At 31.9% G+C, this 19,014-nt stretch overlaps 1 protein-coding gene across 4 annotated transcripts in view; it reads left to right on the top strand.

Annotated features, from left to right (window-relative positions):
* The window catches only part of LOC115888217 (glycoprotein-N-acetylgalactosamine 3-beta-galactosyltransferase 1-like), a 90,389-nt gene that overhangs the window by 15,794 nt on the left and 55,581 nt on the right, over positions 1-19,014 (top strand). Inside the window, exon 1 of one of the 4 annotated variants that reach the window (XM_030907883.1) lies at positions 5,144-5,321. The exons of the other annotated variants lie outside the window; for them this stretch is intronic. Coding sequence (XP_030763743.1) covers positions 5,304-5,321 — 18 coding nt within the window. The 5' untranslated portion in view covers positions 5,144-5,303. Of the gene's footprint in view, positions 1-5,143; positions 5,322-19,014 lie in introns of those variants that run through there. 4 annotated transcript variants of the gene reach the window in all.

Here is a 19,014-nt window from a genome sequence, read left to right as displayed (position 1 = left end):
ATTATACAGGTAAGTATACAACATTTCTTCTGAATTAAAAAAAACATATTTAAAATTGATTTTATTACTAAATTAACTGCTCAGATCCTAATATACATAGAACTGAAACTGAATATTTATGAAATTAGCGTTGAATATGATTTTTTTTATAAAAAATTAAATGTAACTGTTATTACTTTTTTTAATTTTAGACTTGATGCTAAAATTTGTGTTACTTGCTTAAAATTATTGTTTAAAAAATATCATAAATCATTCTTCGCCGCTATAAAATCAAAAAGACAAAAGCTGCAAGTTCAAATGGACAAAAATATATTAGGAAATTAAAGCCTATGGTGAGTAGTTTTAATGTGGTTTCAATACATACCTTGTTCATTAGCGTAACTAACAATTCATCTAAAGGGGCGAAGGGGCCTAGAAATAATGTAAAATAAATAAAAAAAATCCCATTTATTTCGAACTTTTTCTGTATACAGTACAACATTAATTCGAAATTACCACTCTGTATAAACAAAATTTTATGTTAATATATAACTTAATATTTTTTTCCGCTAATTTTAAATATATTTGTACTTGTTTCTGTTTATATTAAACCCTGTGTTTTATAGGCATCATAAATCCACACAAATTTTACCCAACTTATGTTTTGTCACGCACTTTTTCTGCATAGTATTGATTGAATTGAAAATGCATTTTGATTGTAAAAATGATTTATCAAGACATAAAGTTGAATTTTATATGTTAGCGGAGAAAAATTATTATTGGTTTGAACAGAATATAGTTATGTTGAGTAAGATAGAAAAAAACAAAGAAAAAAAGCGTTAAACAAAGCGTTTAGAATGTTAGAAAAATCTGATATGGAGTGTTAGGTTGATATGCCAATACTATACGACGTTTAAGCAATTTCATTTTTGAAACGGATAGCCACATACGAGAGGTATCTCACTATTGGAATTATATGTAAATTTTCTTGGCAGTCGCTTGGCAATCGCTTGGCAGTAAAATAATATTTTGGCAGTACAGGTACATTTTTTACCAAAGTGAGACCCCCTCGGCCACATGTCTTCTTTTTATGCTACGGTGACTGTGATAATCACCAAAATTGACGTTTGGGTTATACAATTTTTTGTGACAGGCTGTTTTTTTCGTCCAGACATTTTTAATATTTTTTTTTCTAAAAAACGGTTAATGGTTTGGTATAGAGTGTGTAATATCAAAATTCATAAAATGTTATCATACTTTAAGTATGAGGGAAATAAATTTTAAAGCTATTTTATATATAATTTTGCTATCTCGCGATGCGGGACTTAATATCTTACCGCTACTTTACGACAAGTCGTGTTTATATACTCTGTGCTGTGCTCGACATATTGTGGAAATACCCAAGCTCATCTGATGATGGGGTAGGGCCCCGAAACCGGTAGTGAGAGCAGGTTGATCCACATTATGTCGAACACAGCGTGGAATTAATTTCTTATATTAGCAGTTCAAGGCAAGAAACTCTTATATAATTTTATTTAAGTATGAGTAGAGGGCCTTATCGGTCGCGGTTTATCCCCCACCCCTTTTTTTTTCAAGGCCACGATTTGTACCCAAACCCAAGCGTTTTCAAGGCCACTATATGTGCCCAAACCAATGTGTTATAGATGGATGCAAACCCTAGTGTGTCCTTCATTCAAGGCTGAAACTAACGCCTTTTCGAGGACATCTATGTCGAGATACCACTCCCCCTTTCCCCCATGACGCTATTTCTTCAAAGTTAAATGTTTATTATAAAAAGAAATTCTGAAGTCTATTGTTTCATAATAGTTTGATCCCTCACTAGTTCAACATACACTATTTGTTATCAACATACAGTATACAGTTTCCACAAGTTCAACATACATCGATTAATAACATTGTTGTATCCCTGCCTATATTAATTAGATTTGATAATAGTTTTAGGAAAGGTCTCTCTCTCTCTTTTAAGTTACGCCACTGTTAAAATTTGTTTGTGCATCTAAAAGACGATCTGTACCAAGTTTTTCCCAATATCAAGGGCTTATAAAAACATTCATTACCCTTAAAAGCAAATAACCGCCGGACCAAACTCTTAGTCATAAACAACCTTTTAATTTTATTATTAGTCGAAAGTCCGTATTGTAATAATATAGCTTTGTTAGTCATGTCAGGAGAAGCTCAACAAATTAGGCAAAGAAAATAAAGTCCTCCTACTCTGGTGCCTGCTCACCAAGGGATAGAAGGCAATGAAAAAGCAAATGATCTAGATAGAAAAGGAGCGACCACTCCACTAACTGGACCAGAACCGTTCTGTTTTCCAAATGGGAACCAACTGAAAGCGGAACTGAAGAATCTGGAAGACTCCATCCGTAACTTGGAATGGGTGTCCTCCAACGGTCTAAGACACTCGAAAAAGTTCCTTAGAACTTATGACCGAGAAAAATCAAAGGTTTTCCTTGATTTAAGTAAAAACAATCTTTGGATTGTCATGGGGTTTCTAACAGGACACTGTCTCCTCAACGAACACCTCAGTAGGCTGAAACTGAGAAACAACGGCGAATGCAGATTTTGTGGGAAAAATGGGGAAACACCAGAACACCTTATCACTGAGTGCGCCGAGACGACGACCATTCGTGCCATGAACCTTGGTACGTCTGATGTCGAGGATGGAGAGCTGGCCTCTGTGGAGCCGTCTCAGATACTGGCTTTTCTTAAAGCCCTGAGACTGTATGATGAGTTATAACTCGTTATAACTCAAGAAAGAGGAACACACAATAGATCTATAAGGTCGCGGTGATTAACTCCCCTCCTAAACATTCTACATTCTAGTCATGTCCGTTTCTATACACAAATATTGTAAAGTCTAGACATTAGTTATCTTTTTCTTGAAGAATCGACACCTTAATGAACTTTACCCTAAAAATACTAAAAAGTATATTGTACGCCCCTGGCTATTGGGAAGTCGGAGACCGTATTTTAGAAACTGAAGGAGAACACTCAAAAGAATTAATTCGTTTCATTCAGAGGCTCACTTACTCTAAAACACTCTTCCAAGATGTAGCCTTACCAAACATACTCCCTTTACTTTCGACAGTCTCTTTTATTTTCGATACATCCTTGACAGTTATATTCGGCAATTTCTATATTTACTTGTAAAACTAATTGTAAAAGTTTCCTAAAAATAAAGTACAAAGTAGTTAAGATAAAGTGTAAGTTATTTATTATAAAAAAGGCAGCAAGCAGTAGAAGTATCTCAACATTAAAAGAAGCAGTTTCATCCAGAACATAAGAAGAAAATACTACATATTGGCAGGTTCCTTACAACATACAGTAAACAGCGTCCGCGTTTATTACATATTGTGTAAGTGGCGGAATTAATTATGTCTAGAGAATCGTTAGAAAAAATTAATAGTGTTATTAACAAATACATCGACCCATTACCAAGAAAAAAATTTACGAGTTTGACTATTGGTAAAGCATATAAAATTAAGCAGATCCTAATTAGTAATACACGATTTGGTAGATCTATATTTGTAACATTGTTGAATGAAAGTGATGTGAATATTTTTACAACATATTTGCCGAAGAGAACTGTGAATATTATGAGTGGTGAATTAGTTGATTCAATAAATAAGTCTAGTGAGAAATACACATTGACTTATTTGGGGCAAAGTGAACCACTCTATCCCAGTGCAGCTACTAGGGCCACCTTTTTTTTATTGTGAATTTGAAATCTCATTGTGCGATCTAATAATATGCATAATATTAATCGTAGTTATTATAAATAAATCAACTTCTACAAACTAGTTTCTAATGTTTTACATGTTCGAAAGGACTACCACCCTCCCTATTGCACAAATTTATTTTTCGTTCTATTTTATTTATAGTTTTTTGAACTTTCTTCTTATACTTCCGAATGCATTTTGTACTATTTAATATAAATGCTGAGATGAATTGATTTCACTTTTACAAATGACGTTTTTCAGTTCATCTTCCGCAAAAATGGTTTGATTGTTTATATTATATTATATTTATATTAATTATTTTATATTATTTCGTTGCATTTGATTTTCCGTATTCAATGTTTTACCCCAAGTCATTGTTATAGCAGCAATATGAATGCTAATCAATATTGCAACGATGAATAGATTAAATATTTAGAAAAAAAAACAGAGCCGGACTTGAAATTAGTTTAAATAAATTGTGTTCAAATATCAAAACAAAAAAAAAATATCATTGTACTCCGGAGACCGAGTTCTTTTAAAATCTGAAATGAAAAATGTAGGTCCGTATTTAAAAAAATTAAGTTGGACTCTGTATCTCACAAATTATCAGCTAATTTGAAAATCTAAAAATACTATCAATCGGATAGCCCTTAAAAAAGTGGCTATGAGAATGTGCAATTATTTTTTTGATTTTCTAAAAAGTAAAGACAGGAAAAAATAAAATTCATTTTTAAGAAACTCAGTTTTTTCCAAAAAACTCAGCAATTCTTGAAATTTTTAAAACTTTTTTGATGGCATCTTGGTGAACATCCCAAAGCGCAACTTTGCCCCAATGTAACCATGTTCGTATTGTTACGTTTTTCGTCGGTTCCGTGTGGATAGAACACACGGAACACACAATTTATTTAAACACTATTTATTTAACACTAATTAACAAAAACAATAACGATAAAAGACTTATAGAACTATTTACAAACGATTTATAACTAAGAATTTATTTTGAATCTTTTTAGCGCGTCAACTGCACTTGTCGATTTATAACTGCCCCCTGTAGGCCACATCCGCCGGCTTTTATACCGACAGGTAAAGAACTCTAGAATAGTCCATAGATCGTTAGGTGCACACGGGTCCGCAACAGTATCTATTACGGTTACCGAGATACCAATGCTCGTACCTCGAATTTGTAGCACCCTGTATAGGTTCAGAACTCACGAACCACCACTGAATTTTATATTGTCACAACGAAGATTCCAAATTGAATTGTATTGACTAAATTTTTCAAAGCAGACGCCACTGTTAAATTGAAAACCGTATGCAATTCTATGCTAAACAAGTTCGTCGAAAAATTGGAACACATAAGCACATACGATTAACTTTTTTCTTATCGAATTTTTATCAGAAAGATTATAAGTGGTGTTGATTTCAGTCATATCAGATAGACCGTCCTACTAGTACATCCCAATGTTCAGTGGGATTGTAAAAATTAGATTTAAACCGTCGTTTATTATATGAACAATAATTAAGGTAGCTGTGATGTGTGATATGAATATGTAAATTAGGATTTGGAAAAGTAAAATTAAAATGGCACATTACACCTTGGTGAGTGTTATTACATTTATATTTAATACTTCTGTAAACACAGAATTTTTCTAGAGAAATTACAAATTTTAAGATAAGATTTTTTTAGTAAATAGAATATTGTATTACCTATTAACTCTTTTAAATCCTATATCTCTTTTTTTATAACGTTTCATATAATTTTATCAAATTAGAAATAAATTTAGGATACAAACTTAATTAATTTACTTTACTGTTTCTAATTTATTGGTCAGCTTGAAATAAAACTTTATTTCAAATCATTTTTTGAATAATATGTGTGAAAAAATGTCTATACCTCTGTGGCGGGTTCATCTCTCCAAAAAAGTCCTATGGGCATTTCGCCACTGTAAGAAAGTCTACAAAACAAAATAGTTATTTTCTGTAAATACTGCTGCGTGAATCCAATAGAGACTAATTGTCAGCAGTGGCTTCCCAACAAGCAAAATTTATTGCTGGAACATTGCCAAAACCTCGCAAAGCAAGGTGTAAGATTGCTTTTTTCATTGTAGGGAGGTTTATGCAAGGTTTCAGGGTAGCTTAATCTTCCGCCTAATAACATTGCAGTGCAAGGTTGCATTTCAAAATATTATTGAAACGTTGCTAACGTAACGTTCAAGAAAGTACTAATTTGGGATGTATTAGCAATATTGTTAATTTTACGTCAATTCAATATTGGTAAAATTATATTATTAATTATAATTAACTGACGTATTGCTAAAATAATATAGAAAAAAATAGATAATGTTTGCATTAAAAAACTATTTCATTCATCAGAGGGAAAATATAAAAATTATTTTTTAATATTTACTTATCAATAAATGAAACAGTTTCTTCTTGCGAACATTAGCAATTTTATGTTAACAATAATACATCAGTAATAGGTTATAATCAACAGAAACATTAATGGGTATTAAATTGTGGACTTTCACATAGGTATAATATACTTTTACTAATATTGTATTGACGAAAAACATAAATAATATTGATAAAAATATGTAGGTATATCTCTATATCCATTGACTTAGAAAAATTAAAAATGCTCGGTAAATATATCACTACCAAGAAAGTCGAATTTGTCAAACAAATTGAAAAAAAACAAATAAAAATTAGAAATTTATCACTTACTTGTTTCAAAAATATCAAAAATACTGTCAAGTACTTAGAACTTACTGATCTTTTCGGCTGCTCATTAAATAAGGAATTACTCAACTCTGACTTCCGAGTCGAATTTTTAAAAAAAATCTTAAAGTTGAATGTCTGAAATAATACAAAATATATAGGTACAGTATAAACATTATTTTATATTTCTTATTCAAAAATACAAAAGGAAAGTATAACATTAAATGTACGTAGAAGGAAAAGTAAAAATATTTTAACTGATTTTTTGGATCTTTCATATTTTGTCTTCGCATGTTGAATTGTCTTATTCATGGTTTCAAATTCCTTTTCGGTAAAGTTTTGAAATCTATATCCAATCATTTCTAAAGTACTAAAAATAAAAACAATCAGTTGTAATAAATAAAAAAGCAATGAGAAACTTACCTCTTGTGACAGTAATCTTTGAGGCCCGTTTATGTCCTTATTTTATAAAATTTCAAATGATTAAATAAAAAAATCATTAAAAAAATATTATTGAGAATAATTAATACTGAATATTATTTGTGATTTTATCATTAGATTGATATACTCGTATCCTGATTTTATCTACTTCTACTTCAATCTTCAGTTGGTTAAAAGCTAACCTAAAACATAAAATTTAGCTTAAAAACAAACTAAGCTAAACAAAATTTGTTATACTTATTCATGGCTAAGTATTATTCAAACACACATCACACATAATAATAAAATTATACTTACATTTACATTCATTAAAATCTCATTCGAAAAGCATAAATGTGATACCAAAAACGTAAAAAAACAAGTGCGTTAACTTAATCTAACTTATACCGTATGAACGAAAAAAAAAAAGATGTCAGCGATGGCTATGAAAAGAAAATCGCTGTCATTTTATATGGGGAATGTCATCGATATTCATTTCCAAGCTAACTAGACGCCGTTTTTTTCAATCCTATGGTATATTTGTTATATTATTAATTAATATTAACTTGCGCGGATTTGAATCTTTGTTGCAATGTTGCAGAAAAAACGTTTTAATCACCATTCAGAAACAATGTTTCTGTAGCAAGGTTTTATCAATCACGACACAACGTTTAGAAATCAACATTACAAAGCAAACTGTTTGGGGATTGACTGCAATGTTGCAAATGTAATGTGTGGTTTTTTGCTTGGTGGGTTACTAATATACAAATTTGGCTAACGGACAAAAAAGTACTTAACGTTTCGGAAAGTATATCTCTTTCCGTCGTCGGAAGCAAAAAAATACAAAGAACCAAGAAAAAACTATTTAAAATATTTAAATGCAAGTATTCGTGAACACTTTAGTTTTTTTTTAAACAGATACGTCTACAAAAACCGTTGACATTCTGTTAAAATGATATTATATCAAGTTAAACTTCAAAATTAACAATTACTACCTGATAACAATTATCTACTTAATAAGGAAAAACCAAAAAACTTCAAAATTTCTGTATGATTATATTTAATTTATTTTTGATTTTTACGTACCATTGCGATAAAAAAAAGTAGTACAACAAAATATGATTTAATCTGCAGGTCTATAATAAAATATTAAAAATTGCCCATTTTTAAAGGTAGGTAAATTTTTTTTATACTTTTATTAAAAAATATAAAAGTTACTTTTATTTAAAAAGTTAGGTGGCATAATTGTATTGTTTTCATAGTGACGACGATATCCACTTCTCGATATCCTTATAGACCAGGAGTTATATCTGGGACTACTAATTCTTGTACTACTTTTTTTATCGCAATGGTACCTATGTTATATTCTTTAAAATCAAAGAAGCGATTGCCATACATTACTAACATCTACAGATGCATGCGCAATACATTTATTTTTATTAGATTGTACTAAATTATATATATATATATATATATATATATATATATATATATATATATATATATATATATATATATATATATATATATATATATATATATATATATATATATATATATAAATATATTCCAGTCATCTTAGTCGAAATAGGGTAGGAATCTCGAAATTCAAGACAACCGCCTGTAAACTCGTATAAACCTTTATTTTAACATCCTAAAACATGTCTCAAAACCTACATATGATAGCATGTGCGCGACTTGTAGATAACTGAGGTCAAAGGTCAACAAATTGATTTTTTGTGCATTTTTTGCAAATACGTTCTTGCAAATACCTCTTTTGCAAATACCTTTCTTCGTTCCCTTTCACATTTACCCTATTTGTATTTATTATAAATATTGTAAGGATAAAATTTTCTACAACTTTTGTTTCAAAAAATTTTTTGTACCTCAAACCGTTTTTGAGATAGAGGGCGGTGAGGGCGCAGTCTTTCATTATGTACGGTATCATCCAAGTTCAACCTGTAGTCTCGGTCTCTCGGTCAAAAAAACGCCGTATAAAGTCCGTTAATTATTGAAAACTATTTAATTATAAATAATTTACATTTTTTCATAAATGATCATATTGAATATAATAATTTTTTTTATAAATTAAGTATATCTTCATTTAATAACACTTACCTCTTTGTACAATTAGAAAATTATTAACAGAAATACTTTAATTATATTTTAACTATAGTTAGATTTATACTAATTGCATTTTAAGTAAAAAAAAAGACAAGAAATACATTTTTAATTTATATGTCTACTAAAAAATACGATTTCATACATTTCTTGTTGAAATAAAAAAAATTGAATAAAAATAAAAAGAACTCCATGTTCTTATTTTTAGTTTACTTCTTCTTCTTCATCATCGTCGTTCGGTCTTTGTGGAATTTCAAATTCTTCTTCATTTTCATCTTCAACGACATTTGTCTCCAAGTCTTCTAGGATTTCGGGGTCAAATATACCATCTTCATTGACATCACTCTGATAGGGTTAAGCATTGAGACAAACTTGCCCATTACACTAGCCACAAGCTAAAGAGCACGGCGACCCTGATTTCCTGCATCCACATTGCGAACCACAACCATTCTTGCAGTTGCAGAATATTGTGTTCAGCAAATTTTCTGGAGCTAGAGGTAGAATAGTAGTGGTAGGTTCCAGGAATCCATTACGCATTATCCAACCCCAGTCCTGGGGTTCTAAATCATGCCCTAACCAAGTCTGAACTTGGTAGTAAACACGATTGAAATGTTGGTGAGCTGCTGCACTTGTTGGTGGAAGATTTGATAATTGCACAGGTTTATTCAGTTTGGTTGATTTGATGAATTGTGTATAACGAAGATGATCGATGCTGTTCTCAGATTTTGGAACATTATAGATTGCTAACAAAGTTCGCACTCCATTCTCAAATAAACTTTGAACCGTCTTCAAATGCTGCAGCAAGTTGATCCAAATCCGGAAGTTTTTCAAGTGTTTTTACATAGTTTTTTTTCCTTTTTTGAAGAGCGCAGAAGTCGTGTCACAGCCACTCACTACGTGCAGAAACAAAATATGTTTTTTCAAACGAGGATATTTAACAAAACTTTTGGACGAGTATATTTCAGTTTTTACATTTCCTTTTCCAACTTTTTTTAAAAAAAATTCTTCTCGATGAGATAGAGTATGCCCAAATTTGATATCAAAAGCTTTGAATTTTTCATTCAGCATATTAATAAGCTTTTCTTTATTATTTCGATTAGATAGGAATTTTTCAGGTACAACCATCGATTCGTCAAAACAAACTTCGTATGTTTTCGAAAGTGCAGCAGTTCTCCTTAGCTGCTCCATGGCTTTTATATTTTTAGAATAGTCTGAATATCCATCAAATACAAAAATAATGTCTGAACCATAATGCATTTGTAAATATTACAGGTTGAACTTGAATGGTACCGTACATAATGAAAGACTGCGCGCTCAAATCGCGCCCTCTATCTCAAAAACGGTTTAAGGTACAAAAAATTTTATAAGATAGAAATAAAAGTTGTAGAGAATTTTACCCTCTATAATATTTATAACAAATACAAATAGCGTAAATGTGAAAGGGAACGAAATATTTGCAAAAAATGCGCAAAAAATCAATTTTTTGACCTTTGACCTCAGTTATCTACAAATCGCGCACACACTATCATATGTAGGTTTTGAGACATATTTTAGGATGTTAAAATAAAGGTTTATACGAGTTTACAGCCGGTTATCTCGAATTCCGAGGTGAAACCCCTAAGATGACTGGACGATACACAACGTTGGTACAATAATTATTTTATTAGAATTAGTTTACAATTTTTTATTAGAATTAGTTTACAATTTTTTATTAGAATTAGCTTACAATTTTTTTATTATCAATTATTATTAGAAAACTGTTTAGAAAACTCTCAAAATATATTTAATTTTATCTTTTTTAATTTTAAATTCAATATTAATTTATTCTATTATTTATTGTATACGCATATGTGGTACTAGGGAGGTTATTCCAAAGAGCTGAAACACGCCCGCGTCAATTAACCTTGGACCACAATACACTTGATCGAAAGATCCCGCAAGAACCGCATCTAACGAGAGACCGATTCAACGTGCTAACCTAATATGTTTAATTATAATTATCCATAATTAAAAAATATAATATATTGAATCGATAATTCTTTGATTGAAATGATAAGTTTGGATATTTTTCGGTTGAACAATTGGTTTCAAAACAATTAGGAATAAGTTTATGTCGAACCATTGGCATAAAAACATTTTTTCTGTTATCCAAATATTGAATTTTGTTCAGAAAATATTTGAAAATAATCGAAATAGAAATGAAATTTCTACACCCTGTATCTCTGAAACGAAGCTTTTTAGGACATAAATGTATAACAACTTTTTTATATACAAAATATGCTATCGAAGTTTCCCAAACACAAAGTTTCCATCTGTCAATTATACGAGGGAAAACAAATTGTTGTTATTTTGGTGAAAGTTTGGAATACCCTGTGGAATATGTTCAATCATTTTATCATCTAGGTGCTTCTTTTCTCGACAGTTTATTTTTTCGTTCATCTTAATAGCTATATTTTGAAGATATCCGCTTTTGAAGAAGACACTAACATTTTTTTGTAATTTTTACATTCATCACTGCTTTTGGTCCCAGTCAACAGACCTATGAAATAGTGTTTATAATTTATGTAAGTTCATTGTTATTTGGGGCAGTTACTCTAGCAGAGACGGTTTTAAGTCCAGAAGTTGGTTATCTGCTGCACTGAAAAAAAGGATCTCTCAGTCGAAATGAATATGACTTTGACCCAAAAGATTGGCGCTTTTCAATAGGGCCAAGAACGACGTTTCTTTGCCCAAAGTATTAACTCTCTTTTTTTAAGCTTTAAAAAATTACTTTAGAGAATAGAAGAATCTATCTGTCCAAAGTATTTCACTCTTGACCCAAAATTAATATGCACAGAAGTTCTTGCTACAAGAACAATAGTCTCTTTGATTCATGCAAAAATTATAAATAGCGAATACCATTGACTCAATTAAAATTTATTTTGATCTAAGAGAAGTCTATACATCATATACAGGCATACAGGCATATTACGAGGTATATTATTTTCTGATAAATTTAGGTTTTCCTAGTCTGTAGTAAGTAAAGTGATATTATGTTCCTCGATAGTAGGTAGTTATTTCTGCTTCTTCACTCCTTGGTACTTTTTGGGGTGGTTCATCACTCTACAAATTACAAAAAAATGTTATATCACGATTAATCAAAGTAAAGTAAACAAATTATTAAAATGATAAGCTTCGGTCACATTTTGAATTTTTTAATACGACGACTTGAAATTCTAAAATTTTAGTAATTATTTGCATAAAAAAATCGATACCTATATTCTTATTTTATATATCTATAGTCAGGCATGCATTATCTAAACAGGTGCATTAGGTAAATGTCTCTTACCTTCAAATAAAGCAAATAAATGCTCTAATTTCCATTTTTTCAGAAACTCCTTTAAAGAATCCATATATCCTAAAATTTGTCCATAAAAAACGACAATAATAATATATTGGAAAAATGGCCATGTTTCTTGAATGAAGTACTTCCTAGCGTATTTTTGTTATTATCTTAAAACAAAGTAACTTGCACTTGGTTGAATGAAAATAGATTCAAGAGAAATTTTCGAATTTTCAAGAGAACAAGTTTTCTTGAGTTAAGAGAGTTTTTCTTCAGGGAACATATTTTCTTTTAAGCTAAAATAAATTCTCTTGCCACTATTTTTTTTTTTTTTTCAAGAACGATGATGACAAGATCAAGTCTATCTTTTTTATCAGTGTGGAACCGCTATAGTTGCTTTAATTGAAGATGACAAATACATAGACATCAAAATTATGTCGCTAACAGATTTCTGCACGAAGTATAGTGCAGTCGCTTCCTCGAGACAAGTTCATATATGTATGTCCAGGAACCTTCGTATGAGAACTTTGAATCGAGACGATAGACTTATTGTAAGTTTATCGCTAAGAAACCGCCGTCGTTTGCCAACTTTTCAAATTTATAATAAATTGCATCTAAGGAACATACATGTAAGTGAACGGACTGTAAGAAGAAGATTAAACAAAACAAATAATATGTCAAGAGGGCCTGCTTCGGGACTCGGGACCATAGCTTATCAAGTCTGTTAACTAAGACCAAAAGCAAAAGCATAGTTTTAATATAAAAATTACGAAAAAATGTTAGTGTCTTCTTCAAAAGCGAATATCTCCAACAAAACTAAAGCTATTGAGATGAACCAAAAAACAAACTATGGAGAAAGGATGCACCTACATAGTCAAATAACTTTTTTAAATTCCTTGCTATCCTAACATATTCCGCAGGGTGCCGGTGGGTGTAAATAAACCAAAATAATTTCTCACCTGCGTGGCTAGAACAAACTAATTTCGCATTACAAGTTCATCACTTTGCAATCTCCCAAAATCCAGACGCAGTACGTTGTTTATTTTGACGTTGTTTCTCCCCTGTACCTGTTTCCCCGCCGTCATTTAATTATCAATTACATAGAGTTTCCCTCGTTGCTGACCCCTTGCAATATGTCTTTCGGGGGCCCTGGTTTAATAGCGGGTGTACATATGGGTCAGTGATTATAATGAGTAGGGGGGAGGGGGAAACGAGGCCTATCAACAGCTCCTCATGGCTTGTTTGAATAATCGGAGCGACAGTTTAATTCCGGGTCAAGTTATTCTCCGGAATATTATTGAAAACTGACGTTTTGAAATATACATTTTTACAATATTCTCTATTTTATTATACTTATCTGTTAAATAATTTTATAAATAACTATCTATTAAACAGTTATATCTATATTCGATGATCACATAGTCTTAATTGCCAATACTCCTGAAGAACTACAAGCACAAACTAACAAACTCAATACAGTCAGCAATAAAGTAGCTCTCAAAATGAATTTAGCAAACACTACTTAAACAAACTGTTTGTAAGAGATAACACAACACTGAAAATAGTGGCAGGGTAGCTCAAGAAGTTACAAAAAGTAAAAAAATATTAGAGCGAGCTATGCTTAATCATATAAGTTATTGTGACTGGCTTTGTGACAAAAGCCAGTGTCTGAGACGGCTTTACAGATGCTAGTTCTTCATCTCCAATATCAGTCGTACCAAAGTTTATGGTACGAATGGTTTTGTCGTCTCGGCGTACTCAGTGATAATGTGTTCTGGTGTTTCACCATTTTCCCCACAGAATCTGCCCTCGCCGTTGTTTCTTAGCTTAAATTTCTTGAGGTGTTCGTTCAGGAGACAGTGTCCTGTCAAAAACCCCGTGACAATCCAAAGATTTTTCTTACTTATAGCAAGGAAAATCTTTCATTTTTCTCGGTAGTAAGTTCTGAGAAATTTCTTCGAGTGTCTTAGACTATTCGCGGATTCCCATTCCAGGTTGGAAACCAGAATGGAAATCCGCTAGATCTAAGTAGCTAGATAAAATAGAAATTTTAGCTAGATCGTTTGCTTCATTGCCTTCTATCCCTTGGTGAACTTTTGCCCAAAGTAAGAGGACTTTATTTTCTTTGCCTAATTTTTTCAGCTTCTCTAGACATTCTTTGGCCAATTTCGGATTGATGGTTACTGAGTTGATAGCTTTTAATGCTGCTTGACTATCGGATAAGATGGCTATTTCCTGTTTCCGACAGTTCCTTTTTTTGTTTTGTGGGAGAGAAAAAAGAGAGAGTTGCATTGGACAGCTCCAAAGGGTAGTGCCGGATTCCTACCGGCTAAAAAACCCTCTTCTACCCTGCCACAGAACCGCATTGGAATCCGCTTTCACATTTCTTCAATCCGGCCGTTTCTATCAGACTTTGCATCATCTGGGACTACTTCCCTTTATTTTCAGTAATATATCTCATAAGTGTTGTAACTTTGTCCCAGGCATTTTCCCCGTCACTAAGCTATTTGCTACATTTCCTATGTTGAACACTTTTTTTATATCTTGCAAATATTAACTTGATAACTAAGTTGATCGCATCTAGGGCATTCAAATAATAAATCTTGGTGCGATACGAACCTCCTGAGTCGCAACATTTTTAAAACTAAAGCTTTGTCGTATCTGCAGCCTTTTGTACTTAACACCACCATTGACGTCGTAAAATCTGTAAAATTCTTAGGGCTTGTTGTAGACAATTCTTTAAAATGGGACATATTATGCATATGGACGCTTTGTCGAAAAAATTAAGTTCTGCCTGTTTTGCATTAAGATCTGTTTCTAAGGAGCTTAACTTGTCAGTGGCTAGAACTGTTTATTATGCACTTTTTGAGTCGCACCTCTGATATGCCCTTCCATTCTGGGGTACGTGTTGGGCGACTCAATTTGACCGCATTTTCAAGCTCCAGAAGATAGCAGCTGTTCGATATTCACTGGGACTAAACAGCAGAACTCATTGCCAGGATTTTTAATTCTTCCTTCCTTATTTATATTTGAATCCGTTTGCCTAATACGTAGGCATGTATCAGCTTCTCAAGAAAAGCCATCTCACACTTATCCACTCAGGAATGCGGAGCAAGATCTTTATCTAGCTACCCCACGTTCAAAGTTAGTTAAAAGTTCAATATTATACAACTCGAAAAAATGCACAATCACCTGCCATTTGAAGTCAAATCCATAACATCATTTTCTTCATTTCGCAAAGCATTGAAATCTTATTTACTAGACAAGGCTTTCTACGCCGTAAATGACTTATATTTTGATAATCGAATTTGATCTTGTCAACACTGATCGAATAGTCACTCTAATATTTGCTATTACTATATTTACTATACTAAATATTTTTGAATCTTATTTTTATTTTTTTATTCTTTGACATTGTAAACATTTATAAATGTTTATTTTAAACAATAAGACTGACAATGTAATTTGTATATTTGTTTTGTATTCTCTTTTGTTTGTTTACTTTACCTTTGTCTACAAATTGTAAAATTTTTTGACAAAAAGGCATTTATTTATTTATTTAATAAGTATGTTCTGCGTCATCTTCGACATGACAATTATACCTAACCTAACCTTACCAAAGGACCCATGACCCGACAACGCTTGCGTTACGTATAGTAGTCCACTTCTCCTTAGCCTCTAGAAATTCATTTTTCATTGCTCGGGATAAGTTTATGTGTCCATCTGCCATGTTTACCATTTTCCTATTTATATTGCTCAGTAATAATTTCATTAACTCAGTAATAATTTTACTTTGGGCCTCTTGCCTTGGCAACCCACAGTAGCTGTCAATTGTCAACCCACAGTAGCATGTCAATTCCAGCTATAACGCAAGCACCTTCACCAGATATTGTTCTGTATGCACAGCAAAATCTGTTGTTTTTTATTCTGCGAGCTTTTATTCTCTAATTGCGAATGTACCACACTAGCCAGAATACGCCTTTTGGAGGGTTTGAGACCCCTGATATTAGGCATGAGACTAGTCAATGCCAATATCGTCTTCTGCGCTTTAACAACAATTTTGTCACTATGTACTCCGAACGTCAGTTTTGAGTCCAGCCATACACCAAGATATTTAATGGCACTGCTTGGATTAACTATCGTTTGCTCTACATTAAAATATAGTCTAGCTACTTTTCTCTTAGTCGTTAGTAGAACTGCTTCAGTTTTATGAGGTGCAAGTTGAAGGTTTTGCCTCCTCATCCACTTTGTTACTCGCATTAGTCCGGTGTCGGCCAAATTAATCAAGGATTCCTCATTAGCAGCTGTTACAACCAAGGCGATGTTGTCTGCAAAACCAACGAGTGTAATCCCAACTGGCATGCGGGTCTCTAGCAAACTATCATACAGAACGTTCCACAAGGTTGGGTCAAGGACCGATCTTTGAGGAACATCACTATAAATTGACACAATCTTAGTGGTCTCACACGATTCAAGTTTGATTTTTCTTTCACTCAGATATGATGATACTATTTCTACAAGGTGCTCATTGATATGTCTGGTTCTCAACTCATTTAAGATTCTATTCCACGGTGCACTATTAAAAGCGTTTTTCACATCAAGTGTGACCATAGCACATAGTTTTCTGTTTGCATGACTGTGTAAAACCTGCAGCGTACTTGGCAATAGTTCCTATCTAAGATAAATTGTACGCATCTTTCGATAGTGTAAATTTCTGCCTGAAAAATGCTGGGGTAGATGCCTATTGGTTCGAAGTATTTAGTTTTCGGCCCAAATACTCCGATCCCTGTTCCTGCTTTGGTTTTGGAAGCTTTTTTAGGTGAGAGTGATAATACCACAATACGGTGAAATGTTTTTATTTTGATTGGGGGCATATTCTAAATGTTCAGTGTAACTTTCAGATAGATAAGACTTTAGTGATTATCTTTATAGAACAAAATTAGCATATCTTTTATTTTTTATCCTTAACAATATTTTGAAATCTTCAATAAATTTATTATTTTTTATCAGTTGACTACATGAGAGTTTTTTTAAAATCACGTTTCTTATCTATTATTAACTTTACATTTTATCATCTTATCTATATTTAACTAATCAAGAGATTTAATATATTGACATGATGTTCAATAATATTTTATTTTTAGTTCTTGTTTGCTAAATCTAATGAAATTATACAGTTTAATCGCATTTCATTGCAGTAATTTATAGCATAAAATGGATTTTCTGTAAAATTATATTGTGGTTTATGACACATTTTTGAAGATTTACCTCCTATTATGATACCATGACCTTTATAATAATAAAATTTGTAGATTAGTTATTTTAGAGCGGTAGCATTTGGACATAGGCAGATCCAGGTGCGCATATTTATATTTTTGCATAGAAAATAAACTAAGTGAGAGCGCCTACCAAAGTGACTTAGCATCTGATGTGGCACGTAATCTGGCAAGTAACATGCATCCTAGCAAGTTATTCGAATTGAACAAACGTCCATAAGTGTGTCAGCGCACACTGAAGTAGCGCTGTCAGAAAAGTGTCATTTGTCGTTGTAGCATGCCCAGGGCCGGACTTAACGAAGTTGCCGCCTCAGGCCAAAAAAAATTGAAACACCTTAACATTTTTTTTTAATTAAAAAAATTACGGATATAAAAAACATTAATTTGAATACAGGACCAACAATAGAATAGACCGACAGAACAGATCAACACAGAACATAAAATAAATATTAAAATATTCATATAAAATGACAACAAACGAACAACAAAACTAAGGTTTGCTTATATGCCAAGGTTTGCTTATATGCCTATAAAGGTTTTCTACGTACTTTTTTGTTCGCAAAATTATCAATTACTTCATCGTAATTGATAGTTTTTAAAACGTCGGACTTAATATGTAAAACTGCCAAATGATTTAGACGTTCTGTTTCCATAGTGGACCGTAAATAAGTTTTAATACGTTTCAATGCAGAAAACGAGCGTTCAGCAAAACAGTTAGTAATAAAAGTGCATGCGAAGATTCTTAATGCTATGAAAGTATTTGGAAACAGGTGTTGAGCGTTTTTTTTTTCATAAATTACTTTAAGAAGTTCTCTAGCAGATGATTTTGCTGACTTAGTGCATTTTATAAATTCACGAAAATGTATTAATTCATTAGGCATTGACTCATCTAAATCATTTGGATAACAGGTTATTAAATGTCTGGACTTATCGGTAATGTCTTTGAATACTTAAAGTAGATAAATCACTAAAGAAACCAAATTTGGTTGAAAAGTCATTGTAGGCACTTTTCCTGTAGGAAATTTCAAGGATTAATTTATCAATAATAACATTAAATACATTTATCCTAAAATCGTCCCTAGCTTTAAATAGAGTTTCATTATCAGATTATCACTGGTTTCATCAAATTGTTTCCGTTTCACTTTTCTCTTTTTATCTGCTGCATATTCTTTCTCACCGAACAATTCTATGGCCCTTCTTTCATATTCCTCAAATGATTTAGTATTATCTAGATTTATAATTCCAGAAAAATATTTTTCCAATGAGCTATATAAATCTGCAGCAAGTTGTAGATCAATATACACCATTTGAAGCTTTTTATTGACCGCATCTAATCTATTTAAAACGTCTGTCCAAAATACCGCCATAAAACCCATTTCTAGGCTTTTTAATTATTTAAGAAGACTAGAAGCATCTAATCGGTTTTTAGGCTTTT

Source organism: Sitophilus oryzae, unplaced genomic scaffold (assembly GCF_002938485.1).
Source record: "Sitophilus oryzae breed Bouriz unplaced genomic scaffold, Soryzae_2.0 scaffold_1167_pilon_pilon, whole genome shotgun sequence".
In the NCBI taxonomy this organism is placed as follows: domain Eukaryota; kingdom Metazoa; phylum Arthropoda; class Insecta; order Coleoptera; family Curculionidae; genus Sitophilus; species Sitophilus oryzae.
The sequence above is the reverse complement of the archived record's forward strand: the minus strand, read 5'-3'. Positions and strand labels throughout refer to the sequence as shown.